A 21,163-nucleotide genomic window follows, 5' to 3' on the forward strand; every position below is an offset into this window, starting at 1 on the left:
CCAGCCTGGTCCTTAGTGGCTGGCACTGGCCCTGATGCCTTTGCAAGCACAGCTCTGAGCTGTATTCTGTGCTCCTGCCAGCTCTCCTTGAGTGCTATCTTCCACTGTGTGCCCAGAATCAATAGGTTGGTGTCTCAACAGACAAAGAGCCGCCTTGACCTGCTGTTGAACAGGTTTATTTAGAACAGCTTTTATTCCCTGCTAACGATGGGAGCGCAGACCCCATCCTGGCGTTATTTACATTTCAGAAGACATAAATATTACACAAACAGTAGAAGAGTTTGGGTGACGGGGAAAGGAGTCGCTGTGTGAGAGATTTCTGTCCTAATAACTTGTGATAGTGCAAACATTTACTGCTGTAACCCTGTAGCCATGGTGGAGCTCAGAGCCGCAGCACGGCACATTGAATTAAAACACAGCATCAGCCCAATCAGATGCACAGGGATTTCTTTTAACTCCTGCAGAGCAAAGCTGTAGCTTCAATTTAAACACCTTGAGGCTGATCAGTAACTGCTTATAACGAGCTTTGAATGTTCAGTTTTGCTGCCAGGGCTCTATGAAGGAGGTAACAGCCCCCAGCAGTGTCGGTGATGGGTGGTGAACGTGTGGGTTCATGTCTGACCTCACCCTGTGCTGAGCTGCGGGTGGTTGTGCCATCAGCATCTGTTTAAAGGAGGCTGTAATCAGTTCACTGAACCGCCCAAAGGTGCTTTAATGGTGGCCTCATGTACATTCATTGGGCCCCTCAAACAGAGTGATGATTTGGCAGAGATTTTGCTACATTTTATGATCCAAAAACCTCAATTAGTAACAAATGTCTCCAGGATCACAAGCGTGATGTTGTTTTAGCAGCCTGAGGTTAAACCACAGAAGTTTGGTGGGTTTTTAATCTGATTCACTACTCAAACCAGTGCTTAGAGGGGGGAATTATACAGTAAAGATTGAAGTAGATGAAGTAGTGCATCAGAACCGCATTCCTTTTAGCAGGTTTGAGTGTACGCATCAGCCTCCAGCTGGTCACCTCCAGGAGTGTCTTCATTGCTGTGGATGGCTTCTATGCACTTAGATCCGTGAGCTCTGAATCGTTCTGGACAAGAAGCAGGAGGGAAGGAGAATTAACAAAAAGCTATTGGTGAGCACATGCACACAGGTCTCTTCACACTGCTTCGTATTATGCTGACTATGGTTAGACAGGTTTAATTTCTGAGGCAGAGGAGGAAGGTTGGAATTGCTGCATAAACACATTTGTGTGAGTGAAGGTGATAGCAGCAATACCCTGTGTGGGGGCACTCAGTGCCCTGGGGCTGTCAAGGTTTAGAGCATATTTCTGGCTTCAGGTGACTGATTTTAGGACTGGGGAATACAGAACACTGTGAGGCTTCATTTCCCATTCAATGCAATGAATGCTCTGTCCTGCTCATAAAGCCCCGTGTTACATGCTGTGCTTACAGAACTGCACAGGGGATGGTACTCACCAGAGCACGGGGAGACGGAAAAGGGAAAAATATTTACATGAACACAGCCAGGGTGCTGGGAAACCCCTCTAACCGACTGCTGTTCACATCCTGAGGCCTGTGAAAGAACAGAGCAGGATGAACGATGTCTGAACTGGGATGAAGGTGGTTTTTCTTTTCCCTGCTGCTATTTGGCTGAACTCTGGATGTGAGGAGGCAGCACAGGGAGGTGCTGCAGGCTGGATAGAACTGTGCCTTACCTGCACCACAACTGCCCAGGAGTGGGCTGTGCTTACAGGTAGGAGCTTGATTCTTTCCCTGGGTGTATGTGAAAGATAGCACCTAGTCCAGTAGCTTCACTTCTGCTTCGTGTTTGCTAGACAGCAAAAAGGGCCTTGTCTCATTCCTGCAGCAAGCAGATAACGGGATGGCTCCCACCTACCTTTGATGCTGCAGCATGGCTCCCAAGAAGTCCCTCAGTACCATCTGCTGGTGGTAGCGGCTGTCCATCAGGATGCTGTCCGACTGGCGCCTCGTCAGGAGCTTGTGCATCCCTTCTCCTGGGCTGCTCTCACTGTTTCTGTTACGTGAAGATGAGAAACAGAATCTGTGTGAGAGCTGCTTCAGTCCTTTGCTCAGATGATGGCTTGGAGTGAGCAGCATGGCAGGGAACCTGCTGGGCCTGGGGCTGTTCTGTGCTCCCTGAGAGCACAGCTGCATTTGCCCAGAGCTTCTTGCATCTGACTGGGCTGATCTACCTAAGCAAAGCTACCCGAGTGCTGGTAGAGAGGCAGTTCTCTGTGTTCAAACAGGCCTGGAATAATAGCATAAAAAACAGGTGTGAAAGATGGTTGCAGCTGTTAATCTGTGAAGCTGCTGCTTGTTGCTGCTGGTGTGGTAGAGCTCTCAGCCAATGTGACACAGGTTTAGAGGGAAGGATTAATTAGGATTCGTGATAATCGTTGTGATTAGAGAGATGTTAGAAGTGGGTATGCAGAATGTCCTCTTGGCTGTGGAGCAGCAGGAGAGATTGCTTCTGTTGCAGTGGAAGGCAGCTATTTCTGCTACATGCATGAGATGTAATCAGCAATGCACTGCCCCAAGGACAGCAGATCCCTGTGCCTTACCTGAGTCTCTTGCCAATAATGGTCTGTAAGAACTTGCGGGCTGAAATCTGCCCCAGGAATTTGCGGTAGTTGTCAGTAAATATGGCATCAGCGTGGCGCTGCATCCTGGGGGAGACAGGAACAGGTGTGCTCAGTGAGCCCATGGTCAGTAGCAAGTAGGTGCTTTATGTGTGTTAATGCACCAGATGTAACTAACTGCTGGGATCAGTGACAGGTGAACGTATTGCATATTGAACTGTGTTGGTGTTGGAGATGTGGAACAGCCTGGCCCTGACAGGATGGCATCCAGCAAAGCCAAACAAGTCTTTAACTTGTACTGAAAGAACTAAGAAGTGCCAGCAAAGCAAAGGTGACGTCAAGGAAGAGTGTGAAGGGGAAGAACCAGACTGGGAGAGGGCTGAGCTGGGAGTGGGCACCCCTGTCCCAGACACAGGGTGAGCCTGGGGCAGTTCCAGCCTGTGCCTGGACACAGGCTACAGAAAACCCATGGGTTAGGGAAGCACAAACCATACGTGTGGTCTTCAGTGCTACAAGGATGAATCCACTGGTTTTAAGATAACTGACCATCCCTTGTCTCCTAGCAGGAGTGGAAAGGAGAGGCTCTAACAGCCATGCTGTGGGTTTCCAGAGCTTGTTGAGAGACTGTGCTCCCTGCAGAAGTGCCGCAGCAGGGCTGAGGGGTGAGGTACAAACCTTTTCTCAGTGGGGTCTCTTAATAAACCCTCCTCGTCCTGTTTCACTGAGGGGCTGTGGCTCTGCAGCACACTGTGGTCCAGGAGCTGGAAGTTCACAGCCTTGCCAGTAACAGGCCCTGGGCTGTACCTTCAAGAATAAAGCAAGGCATGCTGTGAAATGAGCTCAAATGCCAGTCAGGGATTGGTCTTCATGAACATTGCTCCATGTTCTGCTTTTTCTTTCTCTCGCCCTTTTCTTACCCTACCCCATCATTAACACCAGTTTTGTCCACCACTCTCCCCAGTCACAAACTGCCCTGAAGCAAAAAGGCAGTTGGTAAAGCTTCCCCAAATACATTTTCCCCTCTCTGAGCTTCCAGCGATGTCAAGCACAACTCTAGCAATGGTGGCATTGCCGTACCATGGCTTTTGCACAAGTCTAAAGCATTTTCCAAAGCATTTTTAAAGCAGATTTGTAAATCTACTTTACAGAGCCCTATGGCCAGTTCTGTACATCCATCAGCTTGTAATGGTAGGAAGTAATGTTAATATCTAAGAGTCGACAAGGCAATACTTGAAATATTGATTAGCAGCTGTTGAGTTCCCATACTGAATTCGCAGTTCTGATTTCAGTGCAGGGAGCTTTCAGGCACAGGTTTCAGTCGGTGATGGAGCTGGTGCTGCTGGCTGCTCTGGAGGCAGCTAGATTTCCCTTCATTGGACACAGCGTTCAATGCCAAAACCGATTGCTGGGCTGAGATATTCCACACTGAGTGTCTGCCTTCCTGGGAAACCACACATAAACTAGCAGCATTGCCCCAGAATTAAGCCAGAGTAAAGACATGTGTTTGCCAATGGTTTTCAGAAGGTCTGACAAGCTTCATTTGACACGTGCTGATCTTGCACAAGGTCAGAGGTGAGGCAGAGAGTTACAGCGTGAGTGAAACATTCAACATCTTACCTGAGAGCTGGGTAGAGAGGAGAGGAGATGGAGCTTGAGACTAAATGCAGGAACAGGAACAGGGTGGCCTTATCCAGCATCTTCCACCCTTTGGAGTCACCTGAAACGTGGAGCAGTGAGTCAGTGGCACGAGTTGCCCAGGGCAGCCTCCCCACCAGCCCACATCACTGCACAACCTCCATCTTGCTCCACAAGACTTCTCCTGCCCAGCTGTGCACAGAGGATCCCCCTCTCCATCACTAAGAGACACCCGCGTGGCTCTCAGGACTTAGGGGAAGATGGGATGGACGACACTATCAGCATGTGCTGGACACAAACACTGCAGTGTTCTGCATCCTGAGGCTGACAGTGTGTCCAGCATCCCCCATGGATGACTCAAAGCAAAGAACTGCCTGAGGTTGCACACCAGCAGCAGCAGGTGAACACGGTGCTTTTGTTACTGGAAGCAAGAGACGGTGGGAGAATATTTCTGTTAACATTATCCCTCGGTTTTGATGGAAAGCAATTGATCTTTAGCTCAAAAAAGGATTCTTTAAGAAAGCAGAATGTGGATGGAGATCTTTAAAACGCTGTTTCCTTGTTCAGACGTGTTATTTCACACAAGAAAAGGGCAGAAAGATGTTTGATCTGCACAAAAGAGAAAAGTTCATTTTTTAGGGGGGAAGAAAAAACTTCCAACTCTTTAACAATATTGGATTGCAACAAGGGGCAGTTTCCACATGGAAAGGATCCGATGGGCCTTCTCATTACCCCAGTAAACCTTCCAAGCAGTGGATTTGATGGATGGTGGTGGCAGGAGGCAGCTCTGATGGGAAATGTCAGCAGTGAGCACTGCTTTAGTGCACAGGCACAGCTGCCCACGCTCCCCTGGATGCAAACTGAACAGCATGGAGAAGTTGCTCTAAGTACTGGTGTGTGTGCAAGTGAGCGCACTGCTGAGAGCATGGAGTTGTAGCGGGACGAGGGGCATTGTGCTGAGTGGCAGCCAGCAGGCACAGCGGTGCACTGTGAATTGGGTTTCCTTTGTGCAACCCTTTCTCATTCTGGTCCCTGTTCCAGCAGTGCTAACAGCCCTGATTTGAGCAGAGCCATGTGCAGGAGAGCACCCATCCTCCAACCCACTGTAAGGAGGGCTGTCACCACTCAGAGAGCCAAGGAATGCCCAGAAGCAGCAAAAAAACAAGTGCCTAAGAGGCATTTCCAGCACTCCTGGTCCAGTTTTCCATTAGTTTTCTATCTTTCATTTGGGCTTGGCAAAGCATGCCCCTCTCGTGCCTCTCTGCCCTAAATATCTCAAAGACAAATTCCAAATAAGAATTACTGATTATATGTGTTAGAGGATACCAGGAGATCACGGCACCAGCATCTAAAGAAAGAGCCAACCAGGAGATGTATACAGATCCATCCCTTCAGCTTTTTGCGGGACGTCTGTCTCCCCTGGGAAGGAGCCTAAAGCAAAAGCCCCTCTCCCCATCCCACAGATGGCTGCTCTTTCAGAAGAGATGATTTCAGCTTCACCCTGCACATGGGCAGATGACAGCTCTGCAAAGCTGTGACACCTTCACATTCAGCCGAGGTGGGAATTTTGCCTTTCTTTTCTGTTCTGGCAGCGTGTGGATAAAAATGATTCATAAATTCCCCTTTAACATGAAGAGCTTTTAGCACCGTTCCAACAGATAAAGCATAGTAGCTCCATCCCACCCTGTGCAGCATTAACAGCGTTAACGAGAATGATGTTGGGAGAGATTGATAACTATACCCCCCAAAATCTTACCTGATCAGCCTGAAAAATTCAGCTACAGAGATGAAATGGAGCTTTTACTGCACCTGCAGGTTGTAAAGTTCAGACTTTTATACCAGGATTTCTGCTTCTCTAACACATTCATCTGAAGCGTCTCGCTGCCTCACAGCTGGCTCTGTGTTACTGCAACATTCCTGCTTACACTTTGTTTTGGCACAAACACGACTTTGCTGATTGGTGAGTAGGATGGCATTCATTTTTCAGCAGGAATTTGCCCGGGTACAGCAAAAGAAGAAATCTCTGCTTCATTTAGTAACTGCCTGGCAGTTTTACAAGGCTCCACTGTGTTATTGCTGTACTGCTTTGCATTTAGCCGATAGTTCAGATACTGTTTCCTTCTCTAACTTCATACATAAGAATCCCATACGATACAGAAGGTATTATATCCAGCAAAGCTAATTACTAAGCTGAGATTGCATTTCGGTGTAGTTAAATAGTCTCCGATTTCCAAATAGGAATTATCCTGCTGAGCCCACATGCAGACGCCTGGACTTACCGTTCTCTCACAACGAGTCCTTCCTGGATCAGCTCCCACTCAGGTGTTCCCCTGTTGCAAACACAACTTCTCCTCCACCCGTGAGCACAGCAAAGCCGTCCCCTGCACAGACCCCAGACCCCACAGAGCAGGGAGCACACAGAGCTGCCCCCAGCTGTCCTCTGCCTGCCGGGGAGGTGCGCTCCTCCTCTTATACCTGCGCTCCGTGGGAGTCCTGTGGGCTTCTGCGCGTCACAGCATCAATTATGCTCCTGAGTATCAAAGGCTGTGTTTAGCATCCTCCTTTTTGTGTGCGCAGGGAGGTTGTGGGGTGGGGGTATGGCTGTGGTTTAGGGTTGTTTGCGTGTTTTCTTTTTATTATTCAGTGAGGGAAAAGCAAATAACAACAACGGCAATCTGGCTGACTGAATAACAAATTTGCTTTGCAAAGTAAACTTATCTTTCCCTTTGCAATTACATTTCTTCCTCCTACCCGACAATAAAAGACAGTTAACCATTAATACTTCCTCACACTGCCTGCTCAGTGGGGTTTATCTCTTTGCTGCTTTCTTTCTCTTTGATTATCAGTGTTTTCCTCCTTCTCCTTTGTCGCTCACATCTACTAGCGGGGCAGTTCATGCTCCACTCCCTCACAAACACAGCAGCTTCACATCAGGCTGACGGTGGCTGGGGAGCCCTGCTCTGCTTGTGTGTCCTCCAAAAGGCTGATGTCTCCCCTGGATGCTGCATGCTGGCAGCTGCTGTCATTGCTGGAGCAAGGAGTGAAACCCCCCCATTAAAATGAACACATAGCTGGGACATCGGGAAGGCTGGGACCATTCAGAGGAGATAAAAAGCATGAGCTCTGCCTGTGTTCAGTGCTGATTTTACAATTCTTAGAATTGATTGAGACTCAGACCTTCCCATCATGGGTCTCGCACGCCATGATGCTGGGTGGAAGTGTCAGCAGTGAGTGACTCATCTCTGCCTGCTGCAGGACATGATCACCTTGCACTCAGTGCAGCTGCTGCTGACAGAGGCCAAGTGCGGGGCAATGTGTGTGAAGGAGATCCAAGTGGTCAGCGTTGGTCCAGCTTCACTGCCCCTTTGCTTCTTGCAAAGCAATCAGCATTGCCACTGTGGCTTCCTGCTTAGAAGAGCAATGACTGGAAGGTCTTGGAAAGCAGTAACCCAGTAGGCAGAGAGGTGTGAGTGAGCTCAGCATGCCAAATCTACAAAGGATTAAACAAGTCACTCTGTACCTAGACCATCACCTCCATTCTTGACACGCACTGAGGGCTCACATTGCCTTTGGAGTGAATCAGTGCCAGGCAGCTTCCCTGTGAGATCAAGAAGGGTTGAAAGGAGCAAAGCTGACCAGAGGACTTGCAATGTAATTCAAAAACAAAGCAGCTCCAAGAAGAGAAGTGAGGATTGATGCTTCCCTCACAGCTGTGAGAAGTGGCATCAGCCTGCCCATAGGGAGAGGGTCTGCTGTAAGACCAGGCAGACAGATATGCATCATCCTTACTCTGGACACTGGAGAAAGGCATTCCTTGATAGCACAGAGCAGAGGTTTCCAAAGGTGCTGTCCTGATGCACACTGCTGTGCACTGTGTCTGATGCTGGAAAAGGATTTTTGTCTGTATATTTGAAACAATCTGTTCACGTTCTCTCATGTGTGGGTCCAGGTGCACCGATTTTTCAGCATCGCTTATTTTTCTTCCACTGTCCTGGTGCTACACTGGCTGCACAGATGAATCAGACCACGCTGTTAAACCAGTCGAGTGCTGATGCTGTTCCAAGATATTCTCCTATAGCTTGTTTCTGAGCTAATTCTCTTTCTGCCTGGCCCGCTGCCTTACACAGAGCTGCTGTACGATACAGGGCAATATCTCTCGGATCAAAGGGAATCAGTCGATAATTGACTCATTTATAGCTGCCTGCCGCCCAGCGTGGATTATGAAAGCTGCAATCTGCATTTATATCTTAAGGGAGCTGCTGTCAAAAAAGGCAATGTAAAAATCTCCGTGTTGGTGTGGGTTTCCCTGTTCTGCCTTGTCTGGGCTCCAGTCCTGCACAGCAGGACCCAAAAAGTCCTCACAACTTAAAGCTCTTCGTGACCAGGTCAACTGTGGGAGGCAGCAGAAATGTCTACAAGCCCTCCAGGCTCCATTGGGTAGAAACAGCTTAGGAGTTCCCAAACAGCATAAACAGAGAAGCTGTTCTGTCCCCAAGGTTTCCTGTCTTGGTTTTATTCAAAGCCTCGTTGCCTTCCCAGGACCCACAGTGGGTCTATGTGTACTCTATGGCCAAGTACAGGCCACCACAGGTATCTTTTGCCGGATTTTGGAGTCATATGTGTGTAGATGTGCCCTACCTGGGTGAAGCACAGGACAGGTAGTTATATTTCACTGCTGATTCTTTGCTTATGAAGGACACGGTGTGAGGATGCTGCAGCAATTTCCCAGGTATTGATTTCCTCTTAGCTTTACCTCCTCCAGTCTCCATAATGTGCTTTAAAAAATCACCCCTGTCCATTCCAGGTGCACAGCACGCAGCTCCGGATGAGCTGAGCAGCAGGTGAAGTGGTCCTACTCACACTGGGAGGCTGAATATAATGACTGTAAGAAGTAACACATCAAATAGCAAGAAGGAAAATCATCCCCAGTTCTTAGCTGTCAGAAGTGCTCCTGCACTTCAAAACGTCACAGGCAGTGGCTGTTGGTCCCCCATTCCTCTTAGAGCCACACACAACTGTTTCTTATGGTTTTCCTTCACCTGAGAGGTGTGATGGTGACCAGCTTACCACAAGTGCCCTAATGTTACATTAGATGCAATGGACTGAGAAGGTTGAGTTATATTTTCAGTCTAACTTTGCAACCTTACAGGTAGCATGGTATATGTTTTAGTTCAAATCTCACATGGTAGACCTACAGCACTACAATTTAGTTGACAATCAGTCATTTAATACATTGTCTATTATTCATGCACACACAGTACTTTTTGTTACAAGGTTCTTTGCAAAAATGCAATAATTCCTGTGGCAAGAAAGCAAACAAAAATGAGATGAAAAAGACCAGGTTCTATCAAACTTACTATTACTTCTAAGGAAGAAAACCCAACATTAGTAAGGCTTCTCCATCTTGGAAGGATAAGATGCTGAGATGTGATCTGCAGAGCCTCCAAAGCCAACCCTATGAACACTAATAGATTTCCTAGGGAGAATTTTCCCTTGAGGAATTTGAGTTGGTAGGAGCCTGAATACAAACAATTATCAAACTTATCTCCTGAAAAAGGTCCTTCTGGATGAGCTCATAGTTTAGACTGTGAGAATGAGCCTGAAGCAAAGGATCAGATGAAAAATAGAGAAAATAAATCCCTAATTCAAAATGTACAAGGATGTGCTATCAGAAATGACTGTCTCGGAGAGTTAAAAGCCTGCTTGAAAAGCCTACTTAATCTTCAAACATTATCGTATCACCGAGACTACAATGGAACAAATAGCATCAGCCTGCAGGATATGTATCTGTCAGAAGGTCTGATGTGCTCTGTGGGTGCAAACCATTTATAGACCAGTACCTGTCTGGCTCTGTTTATCTCCTTGTAGAGCAGCAGGAGCATTTCAGCACTGCCCAAGTGAAGTGCCCAGACTTTCAGCCAGGTGTCAGTGTGTTACAGCCAGCTCAAAGTTACTTGCTCCTGAACTTCCAGCTCTAAGTACCAGCTCCTTCCTCTTCCTCACTAGCAAACACAGCTCAGATGCCAGCAATGACTGCACCTTTGGTCTTCCACTTTCATTTCAGTTTGGAAAGGAGCCTTGTCTGGAAGGTTACATAGCACAGTACAGCCAAAATCAAGAACCAAGGAGAGCTGGTCTTAATTCTACCCCTGTCCCTGGTCTGTGGTGCCCAGGCGCAATGAGGTCCCTCAGCTGCTGATGCCTCGTTTAAATAAGATGTGTTATTGGCATCAGAAAAGTACAATAGTTTAGAACGGGAGTGAGGAAAGTCTTGATTCCAGTAGGGACTGGTAAAATATATATATATAAAGCAGAAGTAGTTAGACTCATTTTTTCTTGCATGAATAATAACATTCAATCTGAGGATGAAAAGCTATCAGTGCCCAAGGTTATGGTACGTGTGCAGTGTGTGGTAACAAATAGGTCTTGCTGCTGAGACTTGTAGGGAATACTGCAATGCAAACCATAAAAGAAAGGTAAAAAAAGCTGAGGGTGATTTGAATTCAGAGAAAGACTTCAGATCTGAGCTCTGTCTGCTTGGAACTGTGTGCTGACACAATAGCCATTTCTGCTCGTTGAATCAATGTTAGCTTTGAAACCCACTCAGATCTCAAAGGCTTTGGAAAGTAATTCAAGCAGCCCACACCTTCAAATAGCTGTCCTTTGTTATCATCTCAAAATCAGTGCAAATGCGCGCCTCAGTGTGTGCAGGTGAAAGGAGTGAAGGCAGAGTGAGCTGATGGCACCACCTGCTTGCAGTTCAAAGCCTGCATCGCTTGCACAGAGCATGGCACTGCTGTCAGGTTAGATGGTCTGTGGGCAGCTGATGGTGAAGGGATGGATCAGATCTGTGTGAAAGCTGCTAACTTCTCCTTCAAATAGGTACAGAAAGGACTGGGAATTGTTTATATAAAGACTTTATGACACAAGGAATGCTCAGTTAAATGTTGGTAAGTCACAACCACGTCCATGAAACAGAGGAATGCAGAATTTAACACATTTAACACAAAGAAAATAAAAAGATTCAGGGCATGAAATCCAAATGCTCAAAACATTAAACGTTTATTCAGATAATACCCATGGGATTCAAGTGTCCAGTAAGAGTGCAGGAAATTCCCTTATTACAAATGATACACCGCAGAGAAGGGCTGCCCGCTGGGCACAGGCAGTGCCTTCTGGCTCCCGTGCCGTGCCCTGTCCTCCAGCCCCCTCCTTTCTGGCCTGCGATTACTAGCCCGAGCCAGGCACTGTATTGAGCAGCTACTGAAAGAGGCAGCACCACTATTCAAATGTTTGTTTCGCTTTTATTTGCAACAAAGAGATGCTAAATGCATCCAAAATACATTTCAATATGAAATCAAATAGGCGGGATACTGGTAATGACTAAAACTTGCTCAGTTCCTCTCCGCAGTCCAGGAAAGGGAAAGCACGGCCAGGCCTGAAAACCGGAGCACGCAGTGTGTGTCCTTTGGTGCACCTCTGAGGACGCAATCCAGGCGATTCTGCTGTCCTTTGGGCTCCTGCTCAAGCCCTTATCGTTTCTTTTTGCTTTCCTTCTTGGCTTTCTTGCTCAGCTTGAGCAGCACTTGGCCTTGGGTGCTCTCACCGTCTCCGGTCTTAGACTCAAAACCCTCCGAGTCCTGCAAGAATCAATTGGGAAACAGTCAGGGAGCTTTCTAACAACTGAAAGGGAAGAGAAGCAAGAGAGGATGGGTGGGTGTCAAATAAGGGAAAAGCTCAGCAGGCAAGAATAAACCTATCCCTGAGCTCCAGCACACACGCGTGACCACTGCCTTATTAATTCTAACAGCAATGTTATTCTAGCCATTAAAGTCACCCATGTTCACGTACCTGGTTGTGGACGTGTTCACGGCCTTGCTGCTGCTGCGCTCTACAACGCCAGCCACGGAAATAAAGAGTGCAGAAAGCTGATCTGTTGAAGACAGAGGAGTGAGCTGTGCTTAACCGACACTGCTCAGAGCACGCTTCAGTAAGGCACACCTACCTTACAATGGCCACGCAGAAGCTCCAGACACAGCTCCAGACTGTTCCCATGAAAGCATTTTCCCAATTGCATTTCACAGCCACTCACGCTCTGCTCCTCGACAATCTGCAACAGAAAAGTCACAAGATGCAAATCCCATCCCTCGGAGATGTCACAGACCTCCTCACTCATGGAGCAGCACTCATGGCTTTGGGTGAGAAAGCAGACGTGTGCTTACCGAGTGAGCGCTGTTTGCTGCCAGCTGCTGGTAGGAACCCACCTACTGCAAGTACGAACACTAACCTATGCCTAACTCTAAAATAACAACAGAAACCTATACCTAACTCTAAAATAACAACAAATAACCTACTCCTAATTAAAAAACATGAACAATAACCTACTCCTAACACCTAATCCTAACTAACTAAATTTAACAATAAAAACAACAATAAAAACAACAATAAAAACAACAATAAAAACAGGGTTCAGATGGAACCGGGGGCCCGCAAGGTCTCAAAGGAGGAGCTGATGTTAAATGAAGCCACCCGGTAATGCCGGGGGCGGGGGCCGCGCAGACGGTACGGAGCCCAGCGCCTGGACCAGCGATGCTGCAGCTGAGGTGGTACTGCTGCAGGGCCTGGCACGGTGGTGTGGTGCCAGGCCAGCCGTGCATCGGGCGGATCCACCTCCATGGGCTCATCCTCAGGTGGATCCACCTCCATGGGCTCATCTGGAGGTGGATCCACCTCCATGGGCTCCACGGAGGTGGTCACGCACCTGGTCCAGGCGCGATGGCAATGGGCTCCCTTGCCTGTCTGCTGCCTGATGGTGCTGGCAGTGGGCCCCCTCCTCCTCCTCTTCGACCCCGCGGTCCCCGGAACCATCTTCCCAGCTAAAGGGTGGGTTTCCTCCAGCCTCGCTCTCTTAGGCCCCCACATGGCTGTTATCGGCCGGAGATCTAAGAGCGAGTGCGTTGCGTTGGGCAACGGTGACCAACGGTGACCAAGGTAACGGCTGTGGCCAGGTTTAACATGGCGGCGCACTGCTGCACTGCTGGCACTGGCGTTCCACATGGCATGAGGNTCTTGGTGCACCTCTGAGGACGCAATGCAGGCATTCTTGCTGTCCTTTGTGCCTTCTTGCTCAGCCCTTATCGTTTTTTTTGCTTTCCTTCTTGGCTTTCATTGCTCAGCTGTTCCCTTTAACGCAGCACTTGCCTTGGGTTGCTCACCGTCTCCAGGTCTTAGACTTCAAAAACCCTCCGAGTCCTGCAAGAAGTCAATGGGAAACAGTCAGAGCTTTCTACAACTTGAAAGGGAAGAGAAAGCAGACGAGGATGGGTGGGTGTTTCAATAAGGAAAAGCTCAGCAGGCAAGAATAAACCTATCCCTGAGCTCCAGCACCAACACGCGTGACCATGCTTAGTCATTCGAACAGCAAATGTTGATTCTAGCATTAAAGTCACCATGTTCACCTACCTGGTTGTGGACGTGATTCACGGCCCCCCCCCCAATTGCTGCTGCTGCGCTCTACAACGCCAGCCACGGAAATAAAGAGTGCAGAAAGCTGATCTGTTGAAGACAGAGAGTGAGCTGTGCTTAACCGACACTGCTTCAGTGCACGCTTACGGTAAGGGCACACCTACCTTACAATGGCACGCAGGAGCTCCAGGGACAGCAGCTCCAGAATGTTCCATGAAGCATTTCAATGCATTTCGACAGCCATCACCGCTCTGCCTCCCTGACATCTGCAACAGAAAATCACAAGATGAAATTCCCATCCCTCGGATGTCACAGACTCCTCATTCATGAGCAGCACAAATGCAATGGCATTGAGGTGAGAAAGAGCACGTGTGCGTACGAGTGAGCGGCGTTTCTGCCAGTGCTGGTAGGACCCACTAACTCTAAGTACGAACACTACCTAAGGCCTACTCTAAAACAGGAACAAAAACCTACACCTAACACTAAAACGTGAACAATAACCTACTCTAACTGAACATACCTATCCTAAACTAACTAACTAAATTTAACAATAAAAACAACAATAAAAACAATAAAAACAACAATAAAAACAATAAAAACAACAATAAAAACGGGGTTTAGATGGAACCGGGGGCCCGCAAGGTCTCAAAGGAGGAGATGATGTTAAATGAAGCCCACCCCGGTTTAATGCGGGGGCCGGGGGCCCCGCGCAGACGGTACGGAGCCCAGCGCCTGGACCAGCGATGCTGCAGCTGAGGTGGTACTGCTGCAGGGCCTGGCACGGTGGTGTGGTGCCAGGCCAGCCGTGCATCGGGTGGATCCACCTCCATGGGCTCATCCTCAGGTGGATCCACCTCCATGGGCTCATCTGGAGGTGGATCCACCTCCATGGGCTCCACGGAGGTGGTCACGCACCTGGTCCAGGCGCGATGGCAATGGGCTCCCTTGCCTGTCTGCTGCCTGATGGTGCTGGCAGTGGGCCCCCTCCTCCTCCTCTTCGACCCCGCGGTCCCCGGAACCATCTTCCCAGCTAAAGGGTGGGTTTCCTCCAGCCTCGCTCTCTTAGGCCCCCACATGGCTGTTATCGGCCGGAGATCTAAGAGGCGAGTGCGTTGCCCACCGTTGGGCAACGGTGACCAAGGTAACGGCCGTGGCCAGGGTTCTAACATGGCGGCCGCACTGCTGGCACTGCTGGCACTGGCGTTCCACATGGCATGAGGAGGGGGCTGGAGGACAGGGCACGGCACGGGAGCCAGAAGGCACTGCCTGTGCCCAGCGGGCAGCCCTTCTCTCCGGTCAGCAAGAGGGCACGACGAGCTGGCCCTGGAGCAAAGGGCCCTCGGCCTCCTTCATCCTCCCCCTTCTTCCACAAGTGGAATCTCTTGGCGCTGCCAATACGCAGCACGCAGCACACGCTGATCTGATGGGCTCCCTGAGCTCAGCACAAGAACAGCAGGCTCCAAAGGGCACCTGATACGCCTGCCTGCTGGGACACACCAGCTCTGCTCTCCCTGTTCCAATCCAGAGCCTCTCCTTGTAACACCTCCGACTCCATTTGCATCCACTCACTCTCATTACATCCCACGTCCACACACGGGGCCACGCTGCCTCACCGACCCTCAGTGGGGACCCACAGCCGTACAGCACCATCAGCACAGCAGAACCGGGCCGTGCTCCTGATGCTGCCGCTTGTCCAACCTCCCTCTCGCTGCCCCCATTCTGCTCAGGCAGCCGGTCCCAGCAACAAACACCAGCACAGAACTGCAGCCCCGACTCGTCCCGCTCACCGACAGCCAGAGCAAGGACATGTTACACACCTTCGTTCAGCTCCACGCACTCGCTGGCACCGCACGCATCGCCTCTGCGTGGCGCAGCACCGCCAGCTCCTCCCCCGACATCCCTCCACGCCCCGCACCGCGGCCCGACCCTGGCAGCGCACACCCCGCTCCTCCCGGCCCCGATCACCTTCCCATGGCGCCATGGCCCGGAACTGCTCCCGCCGGCACCAAGCGCTTCCTGCCCCTCCATCCCCCCCTCCTCCTTTCCCTTCACTTTCCATCCGCACTCAGGACGCACATCTCATCATCAGTGCAGGCAATCAACGGCTCGTGCTGCGCTTCACTGCCTTGTGCTCCTCGGTGCTCTGCTGTGCCCTTTCCTAACCCCGCAGGATCACATCTGCCATCCCCTGCAGCCCCTGTGCTGTGACCAACACGATTTGGGCTCGGGCCCATCGCCCTCCCTGCTGCCGGCCCTCCCCCATGCCCATGTGCTGCACCCAAAGTGGCTGCCACAGCCTCGCAGCCTCCTGCAGGCAGCACAGCCCCGGCACCGGGCTCGGCCCCAGCCCCGAGGTGCTGCTGCACAGGCTGAGCCCAGACCCACAGCTGAGATGCAATGACCGCTCATCAACATTTCACAGATCACCAGAGTTATCAAGGTTGGAAAAAGACCCAGGAGATCATCCAGTCCAACCATCACCAATACTTCCCAGCTAAATCATGTCCTCAACACAAACATCAAACGTTTCTTGAACACCTCCCATGTCAGTGACTCCCACCTCCCTGGGCAGTGCATTCCAGTGCCTCACCACCCTTTCCGAAAAGTAATATGTCCTGATGTCCAGCCTGAATCTCCCCTGGCGCAGCTTGAAACCATTCCCTCTAGTTCTATCATGTCTACACGAGAGAAGAGGCCAACCCCAGCTCACTACAACTCCCCTCAGGAAGTTATAGAGAGCTAGAAGGTCTCCCCTGAGCCTTCTCTTCTCCAGGCTGAACAATCCCAGCTCCCTCAGCCGCTCCTCATACGTCCTGTGCTCCAGACCCCTCACCAGCTTCGTAGCCCTCCTGTGAACGGTTCCAGGGCCTCAATGTCTTTCTTGCAGTGAGGAGCCCAAAACTGAACACAGTTCTTAAGGTGCAGCCGAAGAACTCAAGCAAGAGGGAAGTTTGCTGGGCAGTTGGTACTACGCTGCATTCTTGGTCGTGGAAATCCCAGGGTCTGGATCTTGCAAAAGAAAGCATATGAAAATGTCATCGCTCAGCAGCAATTGTCCACACCTGGAGTCAGCTGGAGAGATAACAAAAGAAGAATTGATACAGAAGTCTCATGGCACCTGTCAGGACTGTAAAGTTAGAGGACCCAACCTTTGGGCATGCTTGGAGAACAGATGTCCGTATGTTGGCTGTGGTGAGTCCCATTTGGTTTCTCTCCTTTGCAACAGCTCTTTGCTGCACCCAACCCGACAATCCTCTCTTCCATCTCCAGCAGCACTGCTTATTGTCACGCACGCAGGCAGGCAGGCAGGCAGGCAGCAGGAGGCAGTGCCTCGTGGCTCGCTGTACACAGTCCACCGTGCAGGCTGGTGGAAGGAGGAAGGTGCCAGGGCGCCAATTGAAAATGGCCACCAGACACTCTTGACATCCAGCCTCTCCTCTCTGGGCTCTGGCTCAGCTACGTGCCCTTGCAGCACCCTGGCACTAAACACGTGGCGCTGCCCATCATGAACCATTGGAGCTGAAGCAGCGCAGCGCGGCTCGGGGTCCTCCCATTTTACAGCTCAGCTCTGGGCCCGAGGCACGTTCGCCTGCAGCGCCCGCTGCCCTCTCCTCCAGCCCCACTCCCAGCCCTGCTCTTCTCACCATCCACCCACACTTGAACTCCTCCTGTGGGTAGAGGAGAAGCTGAAGCGCAGGACATGGCTGCCCACATGCAGCCGGGCTTCCCAGTGCAAACAGCAACAGACAGTGCACCAGAACCCTGAAAAGCCAACAGGGAAGAAAGACAAGCTCAAGGCGCAGGGACACCTTTCTTCCTCCCACACTGCTTTTGTTTCTCTCAGCCCTTGGAAAACAAGGGATGCTCACAGTCCGTCACTAGCATTACAGTTGGGCTGAAAGGCCACCAGTTGGGAAACACCAACACGGAAAGGTGGGACAAGCAGCTCCATTTGCAGGGAGGGACGTGAAGCCAACCACATCATGGCCCTGCGATTACTAGCCCGAGCCAGGCACTGTATTGAGCAGCTACTGAAAGAGGCAGCACCACTATTCAAATGTTTCTTTCGCTTTTATTTGCAACAAAGAGATGCTAAAATTGCCATCCAAAATACATTTCACATATGAAATCAAATAGGCGGGATACTTGTAATGACAAAACTTGCTCTCAGTTTCCTCTCCGCAGTCAGCAAAGGAAAGGGAAAGCACGGCCAAGGCCTGAAAAACCGGAGCAACGCAGTGATGTTCCTTTGTGTCACCTCTGAGGAACGCAAATGCAGTCGATTCTGGTCCTTTGTGCCTTCCTGCTCAAGGCCCTTATCGTTTTTTTTTGCTTTCCTTCTTGCTATCTTGCTCAGGCTGAGGCAGCACTTGCCTTGGGTTTGCCTTTCACCGTCTCCCAGCGTCCTTAGACTCAAAACCCTCCGAGTCCTGCAAAATCGAATGAAACAGTCAGGGAGCTTCTAACAACTGAAAGGAAAGAGAAGCAAGAAGATGGATGGTGGGTGTCAAAATAAAGGGAAAAGCTCAGCAGGCAAGAATAAACCTATCCCTGATGCTCCAGCACACAGCGAGCGTGACCACTGCCTTATTAATTCTAACAGCAATGTTATTCTAGCCATTAAAGTCACCCATGTTTCACTACCTTTGGTTGTACACGTGTTCCGGCCTTGCTGCTGCGCGCTCCTACACGCCAGCCACGGAAATAAAGAGTGCAGAAGCTGATCTTTAAGACAGAGGATTGAGCTGTGCTTAACCGACACTGCTTCAGTGCATCCGCTTACGTAAGGCACACTACCTTAACAATGGCCACGCAGGAAGCTCCGACACAGCTCAGACTGTTCCGCATGAAGGCAGATTTCCATTGCATTCACAAGCCACTTCACGCCTGCTCCCTGACAATCTGCAACAGAAAAGTCACAAGATGCAAATCCCATCCCTCGGAGATGTCACAGACCTCCTCACTCATGGAGCAGCACTCATGGCTTTGGGGGTGAAAAGCAGACTGTGCTTACCGATGAGCGCTGTTTGCTGCCAGCTGCCTGTAGCCACCTACTCATCCTAACAGTACTACACAACCTACCAGCCTAATCTAAAACAGGAACAAAAAAACCTACACCTAACACTAAAACGTGAAACAGATACCTACTCCATAAAACACTAATCCTACCTAACACCTAATCCTAACTAACTAAATTTAACAATAAAAACAACAAGAAAAACAAACAATAAAAACACAATAAAAACAACAATAAAAACAGGGTTCAGATGGAACCGGGGGCCCGCAAGGTCTCAAAGGAGGAGATGATGTTAAATGAAGCCACCCGGTTAATGCCGGGGGCGGGGGCCGCGCAGACGGTACGGAGCCCAGCGCCTGGACCAGCGATGCTGCAGCTGAGGTGGTACTGCTGCAGGGCCTGGCACGGTGGTGTGGTGCCAGGCCAGCCGTGCATCGGGTGGATCCACCTCCATGGGCTCATCTGGAGGTGGATCCACGCCATGGGCTCATCTGAGTGGACCAATTGGGTCTCTGGGGATCCACCTCCATGGGGCTCCACGGAGGTGGTCACCGCAGCCTGGTCGCACGGCGATGGCAATGGGCTCCCTTGCCTGTCTGCTGCCTGATGGTGCTGGCAGTGGGCCCCTGCCCTTCCTCTCTTCGACCCCGCGTCCCCGGAACCATCTCAGCTAAAGGGTGGGGGTTTCCTCCAGCTCGCTCTCTTAGGCCCCACATGGCTGTTATCGCCGGAGATGCTAAGAGGCGAGTGCAGTTGCCCACCGTTGGCAACGGTGACCAATGGTAACGGGTGGCCAGGGTTCTTAACATGGCTGGCCGCCACTGCTGCACTTGCTGGCACTGGACGTTCCACATGCATGAGGAGGGGCTGAAGGACAGGCACGCACGGGGGAGCCAGAAGAGGCACTGCCTGTGCCCAGCGGCAAAGCCCTTCTCTCGGTCAGCAAGAGGCACAGACGAGCTGGCTCCTGAGCAAAGCGGCCTCGGCTCCTTCATCCTCCCCCTTCTTCCACAAGGGAATCTCTTGGCGCCTGCCATGACGCAGCACGCAGCACCACGCTGATCTGATGGGGCTCCTAGTCAGCACCAAGAACAGCAGGCTCCAAAGGGCCACCTGACTACGCCTGCCTCTGGGACAACCAGCCGCTGCTCTCCCTGTTCCAATCCAGAGCCTCTCCTTGTAAAAGCCTCCGACTCCATTTGCATCCACTCACTTCTCATGTACGATCCCACGTCCACCACACGGGGCCACGCTGCCTCACCGACCCTCAGTGGGGACCACAGCCGTAGCACATCAGCACAGCGAACCGGCCGTGCTCCTGATGCTGCCGCTGTCCAACCTCCCTTCTCGCTGGCCCCCAATTCTGCTCAGGCGCCCGGTCCCAGCAACAAACACCAGCACAGAACTGCAGCCCGACTCGTCCCGCTCCCGACAGCCAGAAGCAAGACATGTTAACACCTTCGTTTCAGCTCCACGCACTCGCTGCACCGCACGCATCGCCTCTGCGTGCCGCAGCACGGCCAAGCTCCTCCCCGACATCCTCCACGCCCCGCCCGCGGCGCCGACACCTTGCGCGCACACCCCGCTCCTCCCGGCCCGATCACCTGCCCATGGGCGTCCCATGGCCGGAAACTGCCGCGCCGACCGGCACCAAGCGCTTCCTGCCCCTCCATCCCCCGCTCCTCCTTTCCCTTCACTTTCCATCCGCACTCAGGACGCAGATCTCAATGGAGGTGGCTGCAGAACATCATCAGTGCAGGCAATCAATGGCTCGTGCTGCGCTTCACTGCCTTGTGCTCCTCACTGACTGCTCTGCTGTGCCCTTTCCTAACCCCGCAGGATCACATCTGCCATCCCCTGCAGCCCCTGTGCTGTGACCAACACGATTTGGGCTCGGGCCCATCGCCCTCCCTGCTGCCGGCCCTCCCCCATGCCCATGTGCTGCACCCACAGCGGCTGCCCCAGCCCCACAGCCCCGCAGCCTCCTGCAGGCAGCACAGCCCCGGGCACCGGGCTCGGCCCCAGCCCCGAGGTGCTGCTGCACAGGCTGAGCCCAGACCCACAGCTGAGATGCAATGACCGCTCATCAACATTTCACAGAATCACAGAGTTATCAAGGTTGGAAAAGACCCAGGAGATCATCCAGTCCAACCATCACCAATACTTCCCAGCTAAATCATGTCCCTCAACACAACATCCAAACGTTTCTTGAACACTCCCATGGTCAGTGACTCCACCACCTCCCTGGGCAGTGCATTCCAGTGCCTCACCACCCTTTCCGAAAAGTAATATGTCCTGATGTCCAGCCTGAATCTCCCCTGGCGCAGCTTTGTGGGAATCAAATGTTGTTTATGCATTTAGAATAAGATAAAAATATTTTATTTCAATGTCTCATTATATAAGTGAAGCAATTTGTAGTTATTAGGTAGAAGTCACAGGTACAAAGA

At 51.0% G+C, this 21,163-nt stretch overlaps 1 protein-coding gene and 1 long non-coding RNA gene across 3 annotated transcripts; both read right to left on the reverse strand.

The window, feature by feature from the left end:
* Positions 1-154: 154 nt before the first annotated feature.
* GHRH (growth hormone releasing hormone) lies at positions 155-6,985 on the reverse strand. Its single transcript, XM_015881444.2, has 7 exons — positions 6,514-6,985; positions 4,217-4,316; positions 3,275-3,403; positions 2,582-2,686; positions 1,897-2,034; positions 1,476-1,572; positions 155-1,087 (listed from the first exon to the last, which is right to left on the reverse strand). The coding sequence occupies exons 2-6, from the start codon at positions 4,294-4,296 to the stop codon at positions 1,509-1,511; spliced, it is 516 nt and encodes a 171-aa protein (XP_015736930.1). The 5' UTR covers positions 4,297-4,316; positions 6,514-6,985; the 3' UTR covers positions 155-1,087; positions 1,476-1,508.
* Positions 6,986-11,828: 4,843 nt separating this feature from the next.
* Positions 11,829-15,775, reverse strand: LOC107322896. Of its 2 annotated transcripts, none has more exons than XR_001559087.2 (4): positions 15,665-15,775; positions 12,240-12,344; positions 12,086-12,167; positions 11,829-11,874 (listed from the first exon to the last, which is right to left on the reverse strand). It is a non-coding gene; the product is annotated as an uncharacterized LOC107322896 (long non-coding RNA). The 2 variants fall into 2 exon arrangements; XR_001559086.2 differs by lacking the exon at positions 15,665-15,775 and adding an exon at positions 15,517-15,658.
* Positions 15,776-21,163: the final 5,388 nt, after the last annotated feature.

This window comes from Coturnix japonica, chromosome 20 (assembly GCF_001577835.2).
Source record: "Coturnix japonica isolate 7356 chromosome 20, Coturnix japonica 2.1, whole genome shotgun sequence".
NCBI lineage: Eukaryota > Metazoa > Chordata > Aves > Galliformes > Phasianidae > Coturnix > Coturnix japonica.